This window comes from Botryllus schlosseri, chromosome 1, assembly GCF_051294905.1.
Source record: "Botryllus schlosseri isolate E-star chromosome 1, Bs_hap1, whole genome shotgun sequence".
Lineage (NCBI taxonomy): Eukaryota > Metazoa > Chordata > Ascidiacea > Stolidobranchia > Styelidae > Botryllus > Botryllus schlosseri.
This window is the reverse complement of record NC_137236.1, coordinates 25,635,027-25,658,890: the sequence shown is the minus strand read 5'-3', so window position 1 is coordinate 25,658,890 and position 23,864 is coordinate 25,635,027. Positions and strand designations below refer to the sequence as shown.

The 23,864-nt window shown below is 40.0% G+C and overlaps 1 protein-coding gene across 3 annotated transcripts in view; it reads left to right on the top strand.

The window, feature by feature from the left end:
* The window catches only part of LOC145445786 (uncharacterized), a 36,248-nt gene that overhangs the window by 4,166 nt on the left and 8,218 nt on the right, over nt 1-23,864 (top strand). For 2 of the 3 annotated variants that reach the window (XM_080323938.1, XM_080323929.1), the window contains exons 3-8: nt 9,290-10,750; nt 12,606-12,919; nt 15,140-15,244; nt 15,662-15,751; nt 18,515-18,670; nt 19,942-20,022. In XM_080323938.1, the coding sequence (XP_080180064.1) occupies nt 9,290-10,750; nt 12,606-12,919; nt 15,140-15,244; nt 15,662-15,751; nt 18,515-18,670; nt 19,942-20,022 (2,207 nt within the window). The remainder of the gene's footprint in view (nt 1-9,289; nt 10,751-12,605; nt 12,920-15,139; nt 15,245-15,661; nt 15,752-18,514; nt 18,671-19,941; nt 20,023-23,864) is intronic. The other variant, XM_080323946.1, reaches the window with a different exon arrangement.

Here is a 23,864-nt window from a genome sequence, read left to right as displayed (position 1 = left end):
ATGTGGCGGTTTCATGGTTCTGCTGGGGCTCTTCCCAGATTTGAAAGGAAACGTATACAAATAATGATTGTAAAGAAATGTCTATAGTAAAAACATTGGAACTTCATGCTAAGACTTCGCTTTGAAGATTTTTTAAAATCTTTAAATTAAAGTAAAAGGTGTGTGTTGTATGTGGGGTTTATGGTGCTTAACTACTAAGGTCTTGTGCACCAGACCACGTCGAAAATATTATATCCGCAAAATTAGATTAATCGGGTGGCTAATACGAATTCAATAACAGTCTGAATTGTATATGGACTGGATAATAGGGCCCGTACTGTCATGTCGACATGGTTCCGTCTTGCCGCACTCTTCAAATATTGTCTCTGAGAAGCATATACTGGGCACTCAATCAGAAAGTGTTCGACGGTCTCTTCGGCCATGCACGTGCGACACAGGCCATCTTCGTGGCACTTTATACGATAAAGATGCGAATTCAGCCGACAATGACCCGATTTCAACCTAAGGATTATCGAGGAGTGCCTTCGTGAAAAATTCAGCGGCGCAGGAATTTCTGTGATGGGTGCGTGTATTCTGTAATATGCTGACCCGTCATGTGACGAGTTGAAGTATTCAATCCATTTCTCGCGGCATATGGATGCTATGAGCGTTTTCACTTCTGGAACAGACAGTTCGACCGATTCTCCAATGTCATCTGCGTGATCCGTGGATGCAGCCGCTCTTGCTAGTTCGTCAGCCGTTTCATTTTGCCCAACTCCCATGTGGCCAGGGATCCATATCAAATTAGTCTCCACTCCTTTTCTGTCGAGATCTGCGCACAACTGAATAATATCATATATTAGTTTGTTATTAGTAGAGCCGGCGTTAATGGCTGTAAGGGCACTTTGACTGTCCGATAGGATGGCGAGTTTTCGAGAACCTAGATTTTCTTTTGCCTAGGTTAAGCCACGCAGAATTGCAACTAATTCGGATGAGAATACTGATGAATATTTACTAAGAGATTCGCTGTGAGAAAACTGAATTTCTTCGACTACGAAGGCTGCACCACATTGATGAATAGTTTTTGACCCATCGGTATATATTTTGACATGGTTCGAGTACATTTCTGTGATGTAACGATTACACTTTGACATGGCAATTGTGGGTAGGTCAGACTTTACATTTCTTGATTTTAGGTGCAAATCTATTCGACAACATATTTCCTGCCATGGCGGGAGAGGAACTACTACTTGGTTCTGTAGATTAATTTGCATGAGATTCGCATTTCTAGTTTTCATATTAAAGGTCATAAATAGCGTCGAGTCCGGGAAAATTTCGTGCCAAGAATCATCAATTACTGTTGCGCACGGGTGGTTCGGCAATGACGCTATAACAGTTCGATAATTGTAGCATGCTTGCAGATGCCTTATTGGTATGGGTGGTTCAGCGCAGTAATGTTGAAGAGCGAAGGCTGGAGTACTCTTCATTGCCACGTTGCATATCCGTAGAGCGGTATTCTGAATTTTTTGGATCGAATTCATAACATATAAGGGTGAAAACAAATACGCTTCGAATCCGTACTCGATTACCGATCGGATCATAGATCTGTAGACCGCTAGCAGGCAAGGCGTGGAGGCACCCCATGTTGTGCCGCTGAGCATACGTAGTAAGTTCATTCTTTTTAGGCATTTTTCGACAACAGCATCTTTGTGCAAACGATAAGTCAGTTTAGAATCGAAAATAATTCCCAAGTATTTACAACTTTTCTTTATTGGTAGTTCTGTCATACCTATTGAAAATTGAACAGGTGGTAGTTTTCTACGTTTAGTGAATATTATTGCAGCAGACTTCTTGACATTGACCCGCAAACCTCATTTTTTACACCATTGATAAAGGTTGATTAACGAGTTCTGCAATTTTGACGAGATTGTCATTACATCTAAGCCAGTTTCCCATAGGCAAGCGTCATCCGCAAATAGATTGATACTAGTATCGATTACACTCTTAGAAATATTCGTAGATTTACCCAAATTATACCGGTAAATTTGTCCCGTCAGATATATTAACGGTAAATGCCCGTTAAATTAATATACGGGCACGTCAAAAGTAATTTACTTATTTTTAAAGGGTAAAAAAATTACAGATTAAATTCGTAGAAGCAATTTACGGAATAACCAGTATTTCAGATTTACTTTTTGATTTGTAAAAGCAATTTACTGGATAATCAGTGCTCCTGATTTACTTTGGCATTCGTAAAAGCGATTTACTGGAAAATCATTATTTGCAACATTGCTATCGCACTTACAATTCGATCATTTTACACGCTTACGGTCTTATTATGGACATATATATATGATTTTCGTCATTACATCATGTTTCAATCATCAAGCAAATTACGACATCGATGGCCGTGCTGAATGCTAATCGGTGAATGGTATCCGAACATTTGGACATTGCAGATACCATCGTTTATATCGATTTATAAATAGTATCCTTTGAGACATCAAGGTCTAGCAATAGTAGCATGCCAAGCAAATTTGGTATGTTATGTAGTTTTACTGCAGGTATGATCTTTTTTGTAATTATCTGCTGGACCAGTTCTGCCACCATTGTAGACTCCTTAACGCATGTATGATGCAAACTATATATCGAAACACTGGAGCTGGCGTATAGCCGCCATGATCTTTTGCCATTGCGTCGAGAGTAGTAGACGACAGACGTCCTTTACCTTTTTTATGCGAATCGCCTTATGAATTGTTTGATCATGAATTCGTAGCTGCTCGAGCGAACAGTAAATTATGGCGTCATACATATTCCAGACATAGCGGCGTCGGACATCTTAGCCTGAGCAGTGAGCACGTGCGGCTGAATGTTCCGAGATGTAGGTATTATATCGGCGCGATGTTTTCGTATTGGATAATAACAAGATGCGTTGTTATAAGATATTGAGGGTTTCGAAGCCACAGCTTAACTTTAGATTTAGAATATTGCAGGTGTTGATAGCAGATATCGTAGGTATAGCAGTATCCGAGCTCAAACCTGGCAAGTTATTCTCAGTCCTCTTTCTGAAGACGTATCTATTTCCGTTACAGTTTAATGGTGAACAGAAGCTACGGCTTATAAGAATGTATTAAATTTTCTGACTTTGAACTACACGAAAATGGAAGCGTTATGGCATTATGAATCATGACGTCGAATGCTTATGCGATAGAAAGGGATCATTTCGCCTCTCGCTTCTAGCACGGTGTTGTGCGAAATACATTGGACGTGCGATGCAAAAGAATATTGCCAGAAAAGTTTGCAATCACGGTGGAAAAGATGATTCAGGTATGAAGTCTTAGGCCAGGGGTATCAAACTCAACTTGCGTCGCTGGCCGGATTTAAACTTTCAAACCGCTCGCGGGCCGGATCAGTCAAATCATTCCAAAATGTTACGGTACCTCAAAACGCCCGCCCTTAACTTTTCGCTTGAATAGTTTATTATCAATCCTGTATACATTTTGGTATATTACAAAACATTCACGATCATATCATATGGATATATTTTAGCAGCACCTTTACTCGCAAACAACGGAATTTTGGCAAAAATTCAGAGATTGATCGTTTGAATTCAACCGCTAAAACACTGACTCTAACGACATAGTTGTATGCTCCCTTTGTTTTATTCGTAATCTGCCGTTAACTTGGCGTATGCTCTTCAAGGAACACACGTGAATTAATTGTAAACGCAGACGTTAGAATTTGGCTCATTATTAATCGTCATTCGGGTTTCTCTGTCTGTCTGGGGCCTTTGAGTAGAAGTGATACAGCAGTGCGAACAAATATATTTGAATTGTATTTTTTGTAACTATTATATTCTCCATGCGGCCGGCATATAAAAGTTTCTTTTTCACTTTACGAATAACAACTTTTTGTCTCATTTTTTCACAAAAATCAGAACTCAGTGTGTACTTTTTGGAGTTTTGGGAATTGGATGTCAGTATCATCAACTTGTTCCTGATGATGACCAGAGTAAAACCATAACGCCACTGTCGGATAATTATATTACGGCCTATGATCTTGACATTTGTGGCCTTGCGGGAAGTATTTCTTACAATAAGATCTCAACATTTGTTAAAAAATGTGCTGGGTAATACAGAGGTTTTTCAAACTACCTAGAATTGCTTCGCAAACCGCCTGCAGGCCGTATGTCCGACACGCCTATCCTAGGCCATCATTATTCGAGAAATTAACAAGAATATGAAAAGTCGCAGTATGTCATACTATAGCGTCTCAAAGTTTCCAAATGGTAACTGTGTTGATGACTGCATAATTTTTGTTCAGATTATAGAAGAACCTACAAAAGAGCATGGCACAAAGTACAGTCCTTCAACTGCTGCTGAAGTTTTGATGAAGCCCTCTTCATTCAGGCGGTTGCTGATTGATGATCTCCACAAAAAAGACTGGATTTTTGTCATTATCCACACTTACTTTTTTTTACGTGTTCCCGCAACAAATAAACCTGATTCAAATTTACTGGTCTCAGGAACGTAAAACTGCTGCAAGGGACCAGACGAGTATATTTGTATTACAGCAGCTTTCTGTTACCTTTCGTTACGGAAATTTTCCGTAAAATGTTCAACGGTCAGCATATGTAAAATCATATTACGAGGAGAGTTATTTCGAATTTACTGGTCTCATCAGCGTAAAACTGCTGCACTGGACCAGACCAGTAACTTGATATTACAGCCGTTTTCCGTTACGTCAGGTAACGGGAGTTTTCCGTAGAAATTTTAACAGTCAGTCTTTGTAAACATAAATTACGGTCAATATTATTTACGGGAAAATATTTTTCAAATTTACCGGTCTCAGAGTCGTAAAACTGCTGCCAGGACCAGACCAGTAATTTGGCATAGAATATTTTTAACAGTGTACATCGGGGAGGTCATTCATCATAACCGTAAAAATTATCGGACTGAGAACACTGCCTTGTGGAATCCCATTATCTAAGGAAAACGAATCGGATAAGCTGTCACCTACCCGAACTTGGAAAGTACGGTTACAGATGAATGAATAAATCCATCTCAGCATGTTACCAGAGATGCCCAGTTTTATGAGCTTGAAGATGACGCCTTCTCTCCGAACGGTGTCGTAAGCTTTTTCCAAGTCTAGAAAAGCTCCAACTGTAGATCGTTTGTTCCAAATGCCTTTGTAGATATCGTCATGCAGGGCTAAAATACAATCTGTGGTAGAGCGTTTAGTCCTATAGCCGCATTGAACTGGCGAAATCTGTTTTGTACTCTCTAACCACCAACGTAGTCTATTAGATATCATCCTTTCCATTATTTTACACATATTACTTGTTAGGGATATTGGGCGATAAGAGTCCGGATCACTAGGTTTTTTGTTTCCTTTTAGTAACGGTATGACTGTTGAGTGACGCCAGCTGGCAGGACAGTTTCCATTACTCCACGTAGCATTGAACGATGAAAGCATACGGTCGAGACAGAGTTCGTCCAGATTGTTGATCATCTGATAACATACGCCGTCTGGTCCCGGAGATGCACTTTTTTTCGCTTTCAGCGCTTTCTTCAATTCCCTCATTGTGAAGGGATTATTCATGTCTGAAGCTTGATCGGTTTGTAGCAATATCGGTTGAAGCGTTTCTCTTTCGAATGCTTTCCGTCTGGCCACAGATTCAGAATCGACGTTATCATCGCTACTGAATGAGGCGAATCTACACGCTAATGCATTTGCTTTGTCCTTATTGCTTGTAAGTATGCGATTTCCAGATGTAAGACTACTAATCGTATTCCATGATCTGGATCCGGACATCGATCGGACGGCTCTCCAGACCTTGGATAACTTTGTTGTATTGTTCAGAGATAAGCAAAATGATTCCCAGCTGGACTTTTTAGCGGATTGTATCACTCTTCTAGTTTCCGCTCTCTGCTTTTTGAACGCTATAACAAGGTCAATGTGAAACGAGGTCTTCATTTTCGAATAAGCAGCCCGTTTCAGACGGATAGCTCGGGCACACGCTTCATTCCACCAGGGAATGCTACATTTTCTATGTGGTTTCGTGACTGGAATACTGATTCGAGCTGCTGCGATTATTGCTTCTGTGATGTCTTGTATTGTCACGTGCTCTTTATTGCACAACAGAGAGAGATTCCGATTAGCTGACCATCGAAATTCGGACCACTTTGCTTTGTGTATAGCCCAAGATTCACAATGTTGCGCCGTCACATTTGCTGAGATCGAAATATGATTGAAGATCAAAAAATGGTCACTTCCTAGAAGATGATCCGTGACCACTGTCTCAATCTTGTGTCCTATGTCTTTGGAAGCAATTGTTAAATCAAGCAGTGATGTTGCGCCAGCGTCATACGATATGTTTAGTCTTGTTCCTATATTGGTGTTTATGACTACCAAATCTTTGTCGTCTAATACCTCATACAGATGTTTTCCATACCGATTACCATCCTTAGCACCCCACAAGGAGTGGTGTGCATTGAAGTCGCCCACCGCCACGAATTTAGAGTCACAGAAAGAGAAACACGTTTTCATAAGCTGCAGAGAGACTGCTTTATTGGGTGGTATGTAGATATTCATGATGGCGATTTCATCCAACTTTATGAGTTGCGCCTCTATCGGGGAAATATTGGGAACTTCGATTTCGTGGTGGCGTATATTTTCTTTCACGAACAAACACAAACTCCCCCGCCGTGGATGTTGCGGTCTTTGCGTATTAAATTAAACCCAGGAATTTTCGGAACATATCGGCTAATCAAGTGTGTTTCCTGTAACGCTATGATCTCGGGCGCTTCCAACATACAATTTTCGAGAAAATGTTTCAATTCGTTGAGTTTACGATACAAGCCTCGACAGTTCCATTGCACTATATTGAAGATGTCGGTGTATGCTCGAGGACAATGTTGTCACCATGATCATGATCATGGGCGGATTGGTTGTTGGTTCTCTCTTTACCAGCCGATAGATCCATCGGGTTTTCACAGTTCGATGATACCCTCGACATTTCATAGTTTTGAGTCGCCTGATCACCAAAACAATTTTTTGGCACCGATATTCCTAGCTTTTCACCGGCCGATTTTGCAATAATTTCGTCTATGCGTACCTCTTGACCTGCTCCAAAACTGACTATTGTGTTTTTGATGACTTCCGCTATAAAATTGAATAATGATGCCAGAGGGATGGTTACCAGATTGCCATCGGAACTTGGACGAGGACTGCGCGAACTATTTTCATTGGTAGGTGCGACACCAGCACTAGCGTTATCGGAATTACTTTGTTCGGCGCTGCCTGCACTACTGACATGGAGTGACTTAGGCAAGGGCGGAAATTCGGTAGGCGAGAAGGGCTGAAGACTTTCAGTATTCTGTTGCTGTGTCTGTCTGGCGCTCCAATAATTGACCCCCGTTTTAGCCATGATTACTTGGATTCTAGCTTCCTGGCGGTATCTCGGGCAGCCCGTGTAACAAGCCGAATGAGACTCTCCACAATTCACACACCATGGATTATTCTCGCATTTATCAGCGTCATGTCGACTCCCACATTTCGCACAACGTTGAGCACTGCGGCAATGCTTCGACTTGTGACCAAATCTGTTACAATTAAAACATCTCACGGGTGGCGGATTGTAAACCCGTGTTCGAAATTGCATGTATCCAATCCTCACTACAGTGGGCAGAATTGAAGACGCGAAACACAGTAAGACCGATTTGTTATATTTAACCTCGTCATCGGATTTGTAAGAGAATCGCCGCACGAATGTGATGTGTTGTTCTGTTAGCGCTTCTCTAATCTCGTCGTCCGACATTTCAAGCGGCACATTCGTTATCACTCCTTTAACCTCAGAAGGTCTGACTATATGGCGTTCGGTTTTAACCTCGATTGGTGTCGACGTGGTACCTAAATTATCGCAAGCGAGTAATTTCTTGACCTGATCACTGTTCGCGCATTTGACTAGAATGTCCCCCGAAGGCAGTATTCTGATATCACTGTAGTTGCCACCAAGCACTTTGAACAGAGCCTTATTAATAGTTAATGGATTGCATTGCCGCATAGTTTTCTTAACTCCTTTGATGATTACCGAAAGATCACCATTAACTCTATTTGAATCTGAAGCCATTTCTTTCGACGCGGGCCCTTTCAACTCCGAATTTGCGGAACGCTTATGCGCTCCGCCACTTCCTGGCATTTCACGGTTTTACCTAGTATAGCTGCGGTTATTGTTGAATCTATGGTGTCTAAAAACCGATATGACGATAAACTGCAAACACTTCCCTAAACTTTGACTTGTCTTTGCGAATACGGCTGAATCGACGTTACCGATACAGGTACTACGATAATGCGTCCTCTCGCGACGACGATCAACACTCGAATGAAAGTAAAAGGTCTGCATGACTAGATGACTTTATGAGGAAGAGTTCGCCACTTTTCCAGCTTTTTCAGTTCGCCACTTTTCCAGCTTTGTCTTTTTTTAAACACGCTGCCATTTCGAATAAGCTGGTTAATTTAGGAAGCCAGAGGGTCTTGATTTCTTTGTCGATGTCGATTTAAACTAATATTCTGTAGACCACATTACGTCGTGGTTGCACAGTGAACGATGACCCTGCCTGCTAAAACTCACGTCAATCAACAATGGTGGGATATTTATGTAAATCAGTAAATCAGAATGAGTAAATACTAGATAATATAATAGACACGACAGAAACATGTGACGTAGTTGAGTCATGAGCTATTCACTCGAACAGAAGTCGAGCCAATACGTAAAGTGACTGAAGTCGACTTGAGTCATTTTTCACATATTATAAATTTACTCGAATCAAAGTCGGATCACCGAACAACCGTGACTCTAGTCTCGAGTCATGGATAAAGTCATTACAACGGTATACACTATATTACGGTTCTATCGGCACTCGCACCCAATGTCTGTGCCGCCCCACAGTAATAATTCCCTCATTTTGATTTCTGACTCCGAACAAATGCAAAACCCCGAATAAAGCAATCCACTTTATCTTCTCCGTGGCATGGAGGTAATGCATCATTACATAGCTTCACTTCTAAACCTTTTGCAAAATTTCTAATGCGCATTCTTTCACTTTTACAATTATCCGACACGGGCTACGCCCTATAGTCGTATTTCTTTAGGAGTTACGTACCAAATATGTGATCCATCACCCATTCTGCTCCACATGATACATACGCAATTAAACTCATTTTATAGCCGTGTGTCACAACATATAGGACGATTAAGATATCTTAACAGAATATAAATCTTTATTAAATCAAGCTTTCATTTGTCTAGGTGTTAATTACAGGAAATTGATAGCGGTTGTAAACGAACATGCTCTGCAGGAAACGTCAGGCGGAATTTGTGAAGACTTCATGAATGAAAATCTTCATGAACCAGATTTCGAGGTTTACCCGCAGATGAGAGAAGTCAACGTTGACGACTATTACAAAGGTCGTCATCCCATAGCAAGTTCGCCAGATGCACACACCTTTGGTAGAACTGGAACGAAACGTTACCGAAATCAGTTGACAGAGGAAATTGGGTTTCACCATCAACACTACGATGACGATAAATTGATCACAATTGAAGAGTTGATGGCAACGATATCAAAGACTAAGAAATTAGCTCCAATAGATGTAGTGGTTGTGACTGCCATCGTAGCATCTGCAGGATCAGGCAAAACTACTCTCACACGTAGACTTGCTCGCAAAGTTCTTGAAATTTCCTCTGCAAAGGTACAAGGTGAAGATGTCCTACTCAAGCAATCGAAATTGAAGATGATTCGTTACATTGAGTTGAAGGAAATGAAACAAGAGGACTCCATCAAAGCGTCCAATTTTCTATTCCATGGTATTTTCGAAAATGAATCCCAGGAGGATCAGGCATTCAAATGGTTGGACAACCATCAATCTGAAGTAATTTTAATTCTTGACGGGCTTGACCAAGCAAGGTGGGATTTCAAGGACGATAGCGTACGAAAAATAAAACCCTTCCAGAGAGCAAGTACATCGACCATATTGTACAATATATTGGCGCGCAACATACTACGCCACGTCAAGATAATTGTGGCATCCCGCGAATTCAAAGTCTCAGAGCTACCGGCGTTGGCTCGTCCCAGGCATATAATCACACTAACTGGTTTGACACGTCAAGATGCTCATAGACTCTTCAACTACTTAATCAAAGAGAATAGCGGAGATGAAATTTGGAAAACATGTGAAACTATGTCACCGCGATTACTTCAGATAGTAACGGTGCCAATTTTCCTGATTCTAATAGCAGTTGTGATGGGAAGGGACCCAAGTCGGCCTCCCCCATCTACGGTGACAGAGCTGTACAACAGGATCATATCGGTGCTTCAAAGTGTAGAAAACATACGAAATCGCAAGCGGATCGTGTCGATAATCAACAAATTAAAGGCATTGGCGTTTCAGGGAATGACGCACAGACGAGTCGTATTCGATGAAGCAGATCTGAAGCGATTTGAAATTTCCCCAGGAGAAGTTCACGATTTGATGACGAAAGTCCCTGGCAATAATATCCTCAGCCGCCACTTGATGGAAGGCGACTTCAAATTTTTCTTCTGTCATCAAAGCATGCAGGAATTTCTCGCGGCTAGTTTTGTCTCCGAAATGGAACTCGAAAAGTTCTCTCGCTTTAATGACTTATATCTACACGAGAAACGATGGTCCGTGGTTAGAAGGTTTGTCACAGGCGTCGTTTACATGAAATCTGCAAGTGACTTGCACAATGGTAAGTAATCGAAGTTTCGTACATGTATTTTATTGCCGCCACACAAATAGGTTATGAGTCAAAGTTGTTTACATAGACTAGCACGATATATATGTTTTTTTAAGCATAATGCAATAGGCAGAATAGTTGATATATCATACACAACCGGTATTCTATATATGTAATTTATCACTGAACGCAGGGCCTCGGCATTGTAATATTCTCGAAGTATTATTAGACTGATTGGGCTGTGTTTCACATCACTGTATAAGCATATAAACTCAAATTAAATTGACAATTTTTTCACAATTTAATCCATTACGAGATCCGAGAGACCTTGAGAACGGATCATGTTAAAGTGTAAATCATAAATGTGCAAATTGGATGACCACGCCTGTGGTTGTACTATACCAGTGGTCGGGAACCGTTTTCGACCGAAGAGCCATATTGACCCAATGTTTGCAATTGTAACTACCAAAGAGCCAAACATGTCTATCAACTGTTACGTCACAATTGAAAATTCCTGACGTATTGGTGGCACTAGTACATAGGATTCATGGTGGTGCGCCATATTTTCTGCCTACATGCGTAGGTATTAGTGCTAATCATGCTCTCTACAGGAATACATACCCACTGCAGGGTGTGCTACGTCAGTGACGTGGGGTTATGGGAGGCACGTGAGGCAGTGCCTCACATGTCCGGGAGGAGCGTGGGAAAATTGTGAAACCTTCAATGAATATTATTGGTATTTTTATCGATATTTATGAATGATTACATTTGAAGCATTTCAATTCCCAAAATCACGGAATTATCACATATTGTTCGAAAACAAAGCGCGAAAGGAGAGTTAAGGAACAGATGAGGCACAGAGGGGGCAAGCCTCACCTGCGATAGCGCAACTCATCGTAAATACCTTAGAATCTATCATCACTGATATTATTCAAATGAAATTGTCGCGCTGATTCCGAAAATCTAGATATTGATCAACTTCTAATGTAATCGGCGTAACATAACGCTACACACCTACATTTACGGCGGTTAGAGAAAGCTACTTACGTTACCAATGAAGGACTTTGATAGCTATGGCGTTGTTTTTAATTTGAAATTGTAATTGGTAATGTCACTTCCAAGGAAGTTTGTTTATCGTCGAAGATCAGCAAGACAATGTGTAGTTGAAAACTGCATTGTCATACAAGCGTCGTCATGTTAAGGTATCAATCAAGATATCGTGCAATTCAAGATTTCGAGGGGCGCGATGGAGGGTAGATCGAATTCGCCAGTCGTGTTAGTCGCCGGCGCAACAGTAACTTAAATTTGAGGATTTTGAAAAGGGGGATACGAACCTCTAACCCTGGTTACCCCACTGTCTTGACCTCTCAAATACATGTCGTCTATGCTGCCACGATAATATTATATTCGGGCAGTCATGAAAATTTAGTAACAAGTTGCTGCAACACTGAAAAATTAGGTACAAAATTAAAAATTTGTTAAAGAGCCATAACTTACACCCAATAGAGCCATATATGGCCCGCGAACCATAGGTTCCCGACCACTGTACAACACTTAGGATGCTTCCTTGGTCGTGTTGAATCCTCAAGTAAGGCATTTGCATCATAGTAATTAATTAGAACAGTTACAAACTAGTTAAACGTGTGCAAATGTAGTGCGAAAAATGATTGTGAATCTACTGATCTCGAATATATGTTGATGTTTCACAATTTTCCAAGGAAACCACGATGTCTGTTGGGGCCGCCATGGTTGTTCAGTAAATCAACATCGTTTCATCTGACACTAAAACATATTTAGCATTTTGAGATGTGTCTATATTACGTTATATAGCGATGGAAATGTATAGATGAAGATTATTGCCTGACAGTCACAGATCAGATCAAGAAACAACACGTTCTCGCGCGATCGATTCGTTTGCAGCTAGCGGAGAAGACTCGAAGCAAAGATAAATACAGTTGCATGGAGCTATATACAGCAATTTATGAATCAGACGATGACGATCTGATGAAAGATTTTTCTGTAATCGATACATCTAGCCTCTCTTTGAGCCCTGATGAAGTTCATATCGTGGGGTCGCTGGCAGCAAGAAATGGAGATCTCGATTCCCTGGATTTAATAGGATGCAATATCAACGACAAATTTTTGGAAATATTTGCAAGATGTGTGAAGAATCGCATTCATGTGAGTTTTTGCATTTAGAGGACTAGATTTGAATTTGAACTACCTCAGTATCAACGACGATATTTAATAATGTTGCAAGATGTTTGAGTTGCCGAACTATAATGGATTTTGGGGTAAATTGGCACTCCGCATTTATGCCTGCTTTCGTAGGAATATTACCAAACGGGATATTCTGAACTCATCAAATTCTTATCTGACGCGTCGGACAACGTGATGATTTGTAAGTCCTACAATTGGTACATATCGAATTCTTATGCGAGAAAATGTGGATCAGTGTTCTTAACCTTTTCCCTTAAAGTGTCCATTTTCAAAAATTGCCTATGTCTGGCGCCCGCCAAATCCTTTTAAGGACTGTCATAAAGACAAGGGTTAAAAGTTCGAAGTCCGGTCGGTCTTTTTGGGTTCGAGCTGGGTGTACACTGTACAGTGTACACCTACCGAATTCATCTCTGCGATTGGCAATATGGGACTGTTAATTGTATTGGGTTTTGTTTTATTGCCTCATGTGACTATAGTAAATCAACTGAGATCGTGATAAAGATCTTTGTTTAGATATGTTTCAGTACTGCACCCAGTTATTAATTTAAACATGAATGTACTCTAAACAATATAACTTAACCTATTCTATATAACCATCAAGCGATTTTGCGGTTCACAACACTAAATAGTACAATCCTCTACGATACGATGAAAAATATTCTGAATATTTAATTTTGTAGCTCTCAAATACAAATATATTTTGGTAATCATTTTGACCAAAGCTTAAACGCATCTTTAATGTACAAAGGGCTCTCACTCTAAAAAGTGGTACAGTGCCTCTTCGATTTCGACACGCTGCGGGATAAAATACTTGGTTCGAAACGTTTTGTCGAAAATAACCCAATCTATATCGTGAAATGAGTATCTTACGGGGAATTGGCGATCTAAAAGTACGCGAAATTAATTTTACATGAATAATAATAATCCACTGGATTCATGGAAACACGCTGTAAACATCGTCGGCATATATTTCACGCGCAGCGCGACGAAAAATTGCGATATTTGACAGATTTTGTCGAATGGTAATATGCAATGATATATAGAACTGTTACTGTGACGTCATTTATCTTCAGCGCCCCCCATTTCGTCTCCTGAGCATTTTCACCCCCTCCAAAATCCAAATCGCCCCTTGGAGAGCTGGCGACAAGGTTAAGAAACGCTGATCTAAATAAAGCAGCGCTATGGTACAGTAATCCCCTAACTGGAATCACCGAACCAAAACAGTTGGTTTTTGATTGCTATCGAACTTAATAAGAATTTATTGAACTGCAAATTTCATTGATAAGACATAATTATATGCCTATATTTTTGTATATGGGGTTACTGCTACTAACATGGGCCCCTTGTAATGAATCATTATAGTCACTTATGACAGGCAAGATATGACCAATGTGACAGTACTAATGATATGAACAATAACATAGGGTGTAACAATGTATAGCGTCAAATAAATCAATCGGTAATTAATTCGTTTCATATCGTTTAGGGATTTCAGTCACTTCGGTCATTTTATTCACTAACGAGCTTTATGATATCACTAACTATGTCAGATCAGATTATATTGGATCAAAGATCTTAGGATAGTAATTTAGATAGATTCCGAATCTGAGAATGCGTATCTCTACGTCAAGGGTGTCAAACATACGACCCGAGGTCCGCATCCGGCAGTACAGTATCTCTTCCGACTCAAAAGTTCCCGACCTCCAGGGAAACCCAATTTCATGATAATGGTCTAATGACCCAATTTCCAACGTCGGCGCTTACGGGCAATATCTCCTGTATTCCTCACATACGCACATGCAAAGCTATCGGCTACGGCTAAAACAAAGGGAGCATTGAAATATGCCAACTTTCATCGCCATTAGAGCCACTGTTTTAGTCTTGATTGACCGTATAATTCAACCAGTAAACCATCGTATTTTGCCAATTCCGTTGTTGGCGAATACCGCCTAAATATAATAAAATGCTTGATAATAAGGTTTAAAAAAGGTTGTGTATTTCGAGGTAGCATTAAGTAACCATTTGACTGGTGCGACCAGCAATCGACCTGAAGGTCTGAATTCGGGCCGCGTCGCAAGTTGACTTTGACACCCTTGCTTTATACGCAAATGATTTGACTTATCACCGACTCTCACGCCTATTTATTCTTCACATTTCAAAAAAACAGTTCGTTCTTTTTAGGTGAGGGAAGTGAATTTGCGTAGCAACAGTTTATCACCAAAAGCATTGCGTTCACTTATTGGACATCGTAAAATTGAGTCGCTGTCTGGAAATGTGGATTGGAAAGTAAGTTCGGTTTCCCAATTCTGTTGAGAAATAATACAGCTATTTATATTGATCTGGATCATCATTTGGCCGGCATTTTAACATCGGCTGTTCAACGAAACTCAATTAACCTGCTTGTAGCTGGCACTGGTATGCATTGGATCACGCTCACCAGTGGCTGTGTTTAGTGCAGCGCTACTTATACAATGCTAGTAATTTGACAATCTTAGAACGACAGGGTCCCTGAACACCATTCAAATCGTTTTACGCTTCACTTCGCTTTTATCCAATTTTCATGAATGTCGTATTTCGCATGTCTGATACGGCCAATATATTGTGGAATCGTTTACAGCACAGAGTATCTACGATTTTACGTCACGATATTTCATCGATGCTCAATATTCTCCATCCCAAGCTCCTTATCTGGATAATGTTTAGGTTGTCATGCTGACTGCCGAAGGATATGGTCTTGGATTGAGGAACAATGAAGATGTCATTGAGATAAGTGGAGGGCTGTTCAACATCATGGTCGGATACCTATATTACATTAATACAATTTGCTTCTAATGATTGAAATGACTGTTGGTATGTGCATCGCCTATATTCCTGTCAGGTCCTTTCATGTCATTATATTCTACAACTACAGCAATAATTAATTCAAAACATAGTCATACTTTGCTGCGAACCACTAGTTGAACGAAAGCTATTATATAGAACAGTGGTTCTCAACCGGGGGTCCGCGAAAACTTTTTGTAAAATGATTGATAACCTAATTATCAATATTTTTAAATGAGCAAAAACATAGGACTGTTTCGCTTCATAATAGCTAAAACTTCAGCACTCACATCATTAGTATGGTCGTCTAAAATAAAATATCCTCCAGTGCAAACTCATTTTAATTGTCAAATTGCCAATAGCTTATTGATACAATATTGCTGTTTGGATACGTTTTGTTAGGGTCGTTTGATACAGAAACTCCTGAATATTTTTTCTAATCTGTCCCAATGAAGGGATTGAAACCTCGTCACGAAAACCATTTTATACTGTGATATACTTAACCAATGCTAAATAGAAATGACTAGGCTGGACGGTACATGTTCATTAAAAACTCTATTTCGTGGCGAGATAGCGTAGTGGTATGATTCACAGCTACGACACCAATGGGTTGTGGGTCAGTGACGTACGGTGAGGTTCTAGGCTGGTGACGCACGGACCGCCCCCCCCCCTCACACACGCAGAAACACGCACGCACGCACGTAAAGTAGCCTACCTGATAAAGAGATCCAAAATGTGGATAACAACAGCAGTTGGTATAGAGGCCATTTTCTTTGCACACTGATAGCCGTTGCAATTCCACATTATACAATACATGTAGGACTGGTCGCTATTGTGCTAAATGGGCAAGTTTAGACGGATTATAATTACTATTTCTTCAAGTACTGATATAAACTATTCGAAGCATAAAGCAACGACAATGCAGCCTATGCAAGTAGCTATCACATGCCACAATTTAACGGAAAATAAATAACAGCTACATAAGTAAGAGGATATATTTGCTTCTCATTACGTATTGGCCGTCGCTACTATATAATTCCAACAAGACAGTCAAGACTGTTGTATTCCGAAATCGATAGCGCGTTTCACTGTGCTGCGATTGTCCAATTGTTAGCGAATAGTTCATGAGGCAGATTCGTTTGTGCCTCACATGGCTATTGTTTCTCTGCGATAGCATTGTTTGTAATAAAGCCGAATCTCACCTTCCTTGGGCGATTTTGAGGGGCTTCTGGTGGTCTGACACTGTTAATATTTGGATTTTCGGAATTAGTGTGACGATAGTATTTGATTGATACCAGTTGGTATGAATTCCGAGCTATTTATGATGAATTGCATTGTCGCAGGTGAGGCACGACCCGCCCGTGCGTCACCCGTGCGTCACCCGTGCCTCAACTCTCCTTTCACGCTGTATTTTTGAATAATGATGCAAATTGATGATGTTGTGTGTGAAAATGGTCAAATTTAGTTATTTATGAACATCGATGTAAAATATCAATAATCATCGACTCATGGAGGATTGTCACAATTTTCACTTACTCGCCCTGACGACAGGTGAGGCACTGCCTCACTTGCCTGATTGGACTGCACGTCACTGTTGTGGGTTCGAGTCCGACCGAGGTCGACTCCAGAATTCCTACCTGTGTGTTGAAGGTTAATTGAGCTAATTTTGGACGAAAACTTGAAGGGGCCCAGAATGGAGAAAGAACGTTCAACAGCAGCAGCTGCTGGCTGACAACATTGAAGTTGTGCGTACACTGCTGGTGATACTCCGTGTTGATTCATTCTGACAATGTTGTCAGCATCACAATTTTTCATCATGTGCTTCTTGATATAAGAACCAATGCCCACGTGGTCTTGCTTCAGTTCGGATATTGCGGTACGTTGAGCATAACACCAAGTAAACCTATTTGTCTTTGTAAATAATTTCGACAACTTTCTGACCTAACGCTATACTTTTGACAAGATTTTGACTTTTTTGATGCATCAAAAAAATCGCCCCAATCATCGGTGTTGGCTAATAAAAAAATTGTCATCTTTGCCATCTCTACTACCAAAATATCTGTCCCGCCATATTTTTTGTTTTTTGTCTTGCCAACTCTCGCGTTTGCTGCGTCGGAGTTCAGTCATCTTTGTTCGCATTTTACCACTTTTTAAAGAAAAGAGGACAAACTCACAATAAATAGGACATTTAGCTGTCTCTGAGATCACTTTCAAATTATTGAGATAATAGAACCGTATGTTAACCCTAGATATTCATAATGTAAAAACAGGAAATACACAATTACTCAGGGTTAAACTAAAGCTGCTAGGCAGCATCATGATATCGACAATGCTGATTCGTAAAAATGAAACCAATAATTGTCTCATCTAAGAAAAATATTTTATGGTGTTCTGAATTTGAGCTCAGCGTCAATTTGAAATTGACGTGGTTTTTTTTCAGCTAAATTCCTCTATTTGTTATTATTATTATTATAAGTAAAAATCGTGATGGTGGCGCTTATCACGGCACAGTTTTTTTTGCGCCACTTCTATACTATTTATTTCTTGGCCTAGAATAGGAAAAAATTTGGAACGGGGGCTCATAACCAGGGGGATACCGAATTTGATAAGTGTGCTCAGTATGTCTGGTGACATTTAATAGTCGTTTTATTCGCTTGAACATATATTTCGGAGTCGGCTATGTTGTGCTACCAAGCTTATAGATTTTGATGTGACTAACGGATCTCCTTCTTTCAGGAATCCACCTTAAATTTCGGACGGGTCACATCCCTTGCAGTAGTGATATTTTACGGGAGACTGTTCGATGCAAAATTTGTCAGATTCAATGAACAGCAACATTTGTTGGTCAAGCAGGATGATTTGTGGAATATAAAAGAGCGCGAACTGGAAAAGGTAAGTTATAAATATGTGCGGGTTACCATATTTTGAGATCTGAAAAAGTGAGACTTTTCAAAAATTCTGAAAGTTCTAGTAGCGGAAGAAACTATTGATTATGAAATTTTTTCGTGTCATCACGTTGATCTGACTACGGATCACCCACTATTTTACGATGCTCCTGTGGTTTGGACTCAGAAAAAGTCATCTTAAAAGCACAAATTCCCCAAAAAGACGACATTTAGGCATCCTCTGTGGACACTTTCAATTCATTGAATAAAGAGTACAATTCTTTTTAAAGAGGACATACGATAACTTCAAGATATCTTGCTTCAACATTTTAAAATGTTCAGCTTAGCTATCATTGTCAACAATGACTCATGAGTTGACGTTGAAAGATCTCACTGTTCGACTAAAATCTAATAATTTCCTTTTGGTCCAGCCATATATATATAGCATATAGATTGGCAGATTGCAACAGTAGGCCTAATTCATTCACAGGAATGAGATTCAAACCTATACCTGGCATGCATTATGGAAGGAATAAATACTTCCAACAAATAACTATTGTAAATCCACTGAGTATATGAAAAATTATTTCAATGGATGATCATCGTGTCTATGCATCTTCTTACATCAGTGGTTCTTAAACTTTTTAGAACGCGACCCAAATCTGCGTTTTATTGGCATCTCCCGATCCAGGCCTCGCATATCGAAATAATGCATTTTGATGTTAGTACGTTAAGTGTTACAGTAATATCAAATGGAAACTATGTTGACAACTATTTCTAAGACATACGTGTGACGCACGCGATTTCAAACTGAGGATATGTAAATTATACGTATTCAAAAAATATGGGGTTTCACATTTATGGCCGCGCTGTTTCCCTCCCTCTACCATGCCCGAGTATTACCTGCGGAAGTAATAGCTTGTCAGAGAAACCAATGTCAGTCTAGTCTTATCATAGCAGCAAACCAATTTTTGAACTACAAATATTGGCATATTTTCATGATCAAGCGATCTTGTCGCAACAACTTTGCTACATGCATCGCTGAACAGATATATATTACCTAACACACCGACTTTGGACACACACAACCAATCCACATAGGAGATTTCGCGAAGCGCGGAGAAACAATTTTGTCACAAGAAATTCAGCAAATATTACATGCATATTAAAATATCACTCGGTGCGGTCGCGGCCCAAATTTATACCCTTTGCTACCTATGTTTTGGTTGCGACTAATGCATTAAGAAGCCCTGTCTTACATGATGATATCACTTTCAGAAAAGCAGGATATTGCTTGATTATACCGAAGAAAGAAATATCGATTGGTCTTTGGTTGAAACTTCTTTGAAAAAGTATCAGGTCCGATTCTTGATTCGATATTATAAATGTTTTGCAACTCTTTTATAATATATTATCATTTTATGGGTGTTCGACACCGATATTTGCTTCAGCGGCTATGTTTAAGTGGCTCTGCGCTCTACATATGATGTGGTCTGATGTTCACAATGAATTACGTTACAATTAATTTATTTTAAATACACCGCTTTTTGCTATAAATATCACTCATGTGAACCACGTGTGGCCCGCTGGTCACGGTTGGGCCACGCATGATGTAGTTGTGGCCTTGTGGTGAAAGTACTCTTATTGATTGCATTTATTCATCCTACTTGCATGTAAGCTTCAGGGTGGACCTGCACAAGACGAATAGGATTTTCTGTGAGAAAATGGTAGTATTGTTAACCCTAGGAAGGAATTGCCTTAGAGTCAGCCAACAAGAGAAACCAATTTAAGATTTTAATACAGTAATGAGAATTAAAGTACAATCTCATGACATCGGGATATGGTAGCAGTTAAGAGGGCCGTCTATCAGTAAAAATGAGTTTATTCGACATTGAATGAGTTATGCCAGCTATTTCAAGAATAATATAATAGAGTAACCCTAAAATTGGATGGTGAAGATACACGGTGCGAACTGACATGCTGTTCGCGTACACAGTCGATTCGCATTTGTAGAATGACACGATCAGAATGATAGCGGAAGCATGTGATGGCATGACAGCATGCGTGAAAAAAGCGTAACTACTGTATGTTCTTTATTTGCCTGGGCTCAGAAGCAGTTGATGAATATTGAAACTGAAATTTTAAGATTTAATCTGGCTGTCACTTTGAATCATGTATGCACAGGCAGAGCGTGATTAGTTAGTAGGGACACTATAGGCATACCATATTTTGGAATCCGGAAAGAATAACACTTAAAAGGTAGTTTTCAAATATTTACCGAAGATCTTGTTATGCTGACTACCAAAAGAGGTCATCACTTTGACTCGAATAGACATTCCCCACTTTATCCACATATTTCAGTAATGATGACAAAACAATGATCATCATTTTGATTCGACTCCCGAATTACCCGCTTTTTACGTTACCTTTGTAGTGTTGACTAAAAAAGATGTCATCAGCATCACTATGATTCGTCTCAAGAATTACCCACTCGAAAGTTCGCAGTAGCTATTCCGCGTCATTTATGCCGATTTTCAGTTGCCCCTGTCCATTAGAGCTGCAAAAGCTGTAAGGGAGGGACGAATTGTAAAAAAGGAGGAAATTTTCAGTTTCCTAAAAATGAAGATTGTGTGCAATCCCAGTATACGAGCTTAGAGGGAACATTGCTGGCAACCCTGGGCAAGAGTTCTTTGCGTCTCGCTTAGTATCACTCGCGGAAGGATCTGCAGTATTCCTAATGAGCTTCAACACGGTTTGAAATCTCCTGATATTTTTAAATGAATAGATGAGCTAATTCAGAGTAGGTCCTCTTCCTAGATGCAATCGAATCATTACAGTTATAATTCCGTACACTGCATAACCTGTATTGCGTCCCGCCGGAGTGAGCGAAAAATGCCATTTTTGAAAATACAGTGAGTTCCGAACGTATTGCCTGACTTTATTGAAGTATATTTCAATATGCTCCAGAATTGAAGCCAGACCTACGCATAAATTGCAGTGTTGGGATGACTCGAGTCAGACTCGAGTCAAAATTTTCGTATGACTTGACTTGACTCGAGTCACTTTACAAAAATGACTTGACGTGATTTGACTCGGTGATTCAAAAATGTCAATTGACTCGGAGCAAAATTTACGAGTCAATTTCAAGTCATCAAGTAAACCAGAGGTCTCAAACTCAAATGTGCTCGCGGGCCAATTTCCAAGCTTTTGATGACGACGCGGACCGCAGCTTCAATAATAGGGATATTCAATGTATATTTCCAAGTAGGCCTTATTTGCCGTGACAGGCATTCCACAAACATCGTGTAAATGTAATTTATTATTGTATTATTTACGCTTGACACGGAAAAAATCACATATTCATATATTTGAGTAAAATTGTTTTTGTGCCGGGCATAATTTTTTAATTATTGAGTTAGAGACATCAGGCGAGAAGGTGCATCATGATATCATAAACTGTCGGTGGACCTTTGACGTGCCACAATCTTGTGTGAAATATTTTTAAATCTAGTGAAGATTGATCTGATATCAGAGCATTTGAGCGGTATAGCCTAATCCTGGTATGATATAGTCGTGATGAGTATAGGCTACTGTTACTGTCATTGCCAAAGTCAAATTAAATCTGCGTCATATTTTGCATTCGATTATTACTGGAATATATCAATGAACTTGAAAATAATCATTGTTAAACCATAGTAATAGCTAGGGATGGTGTGAACGTGAGGTTCACGTTCGCGTTCTGTGTGTGAACCTCGGAAATTTAGAGGTTCGCGTTCACAACAGAACCTTGGTAGGTTCTGCACTGTGAACCTTTTTCATATACTACAATTTTCACTTCATTACAACATCGTTGGTTCAAATTTATTGCATTTCAACTGCAGGCCACTCTATATGCATGGCGCTATAGGCATAAAAAATCATCACTAAACGAGCATGTACCTTGAAAATCTCAAAAGTTTTACTTGCTTTGTTGCAAAAGTTTGCTCGAAATATCCAACTTTCCGTTTGTAAATATTTATTGACTCTCTGCTGCGAGCTTGACCCACAATCACAAAACATCACGATCGAAATAAGCTACGTAGGCCTAGTCAGCGAATGATGCTTATTCCACTAATCAATCTAGCAGGCGTATGGGGTCAATCTTTACTTCATATGATGTTACTGGATCATTAAAACCAAATCGGTGCGATTGAGGCGTTGGCAACTGCTGTATAACTTGTTAACGGGGTAATATCGAGAGCAAGTATAGAAACCCGTTTCACACTCTGCTCAATATCAATGTAGCAATACTCAGACGCCGAATACATTTTCCGATCCGTCATACGAAAAAGGTGACTCGAGTCTGACTTGAGTCAAGTCATGACTCGAGTCATCCCAACCCTGCTACAAGGCTATAATCTGCATCGTCCTTGCCCGACGGCATATGCACATCATGTAGCCTACTCATGGTATGCATATACGCAGATCGTGTGTATGTATATCATGAGTCGGTGTATATGCCGCAAGAACATCAAAGACAAAAATAAACTACTTCCTTTCCTTCCCTTATATTCCCTGGTAAGTCCTCGTCAAAATTGTTGGGAAAGCGACGGAAGATATTGATTTTATGAGATTATTATATCATTTGATTGCCCCAGTTGATACATTTGGCGACGTTTAAAACGTCAATATGTATTTCAGCATTGTGACGTAATGCTGCCCAAATCGTCGCTAGGTATTGTGTACATTAATATAGGCTATCATTTCATTGAAGGATAGGTTGGAATTAGCAATATGACGTCCCGTGACGTCATGAGGTTCACGTTCGTGTTCACACAGAACCTTTCAAAAAGGTTCGCGTTCACACGAACCAGAACCTTTTAGAGGTTCACACCATCCCTAGTAATAGCATTGCTTCTTAACCTTTTTAGCGATCGTACCCATTGTGCTTCCAATGAGATTTCTCGTAGCCCATGTCCATTTTCAACACAACTTCTGATGGTACCTATATTAAAATCAGAAAGCCCATTCACGTAAAATCGCACGTAGCGCGAATACTATTTTCCAGTTAAACAAAGGGGCCAGGAAATATTCCAAGCATATTGGCCAAATTCATCAATGCATCTGGTACACCCTACTTGGTGCTTCGTACCTCGATGGGGTCTACGGACCCTCGTTAAGGACACCTGGAATAGAAATGTCCAATCGGCGATGAATTGGTT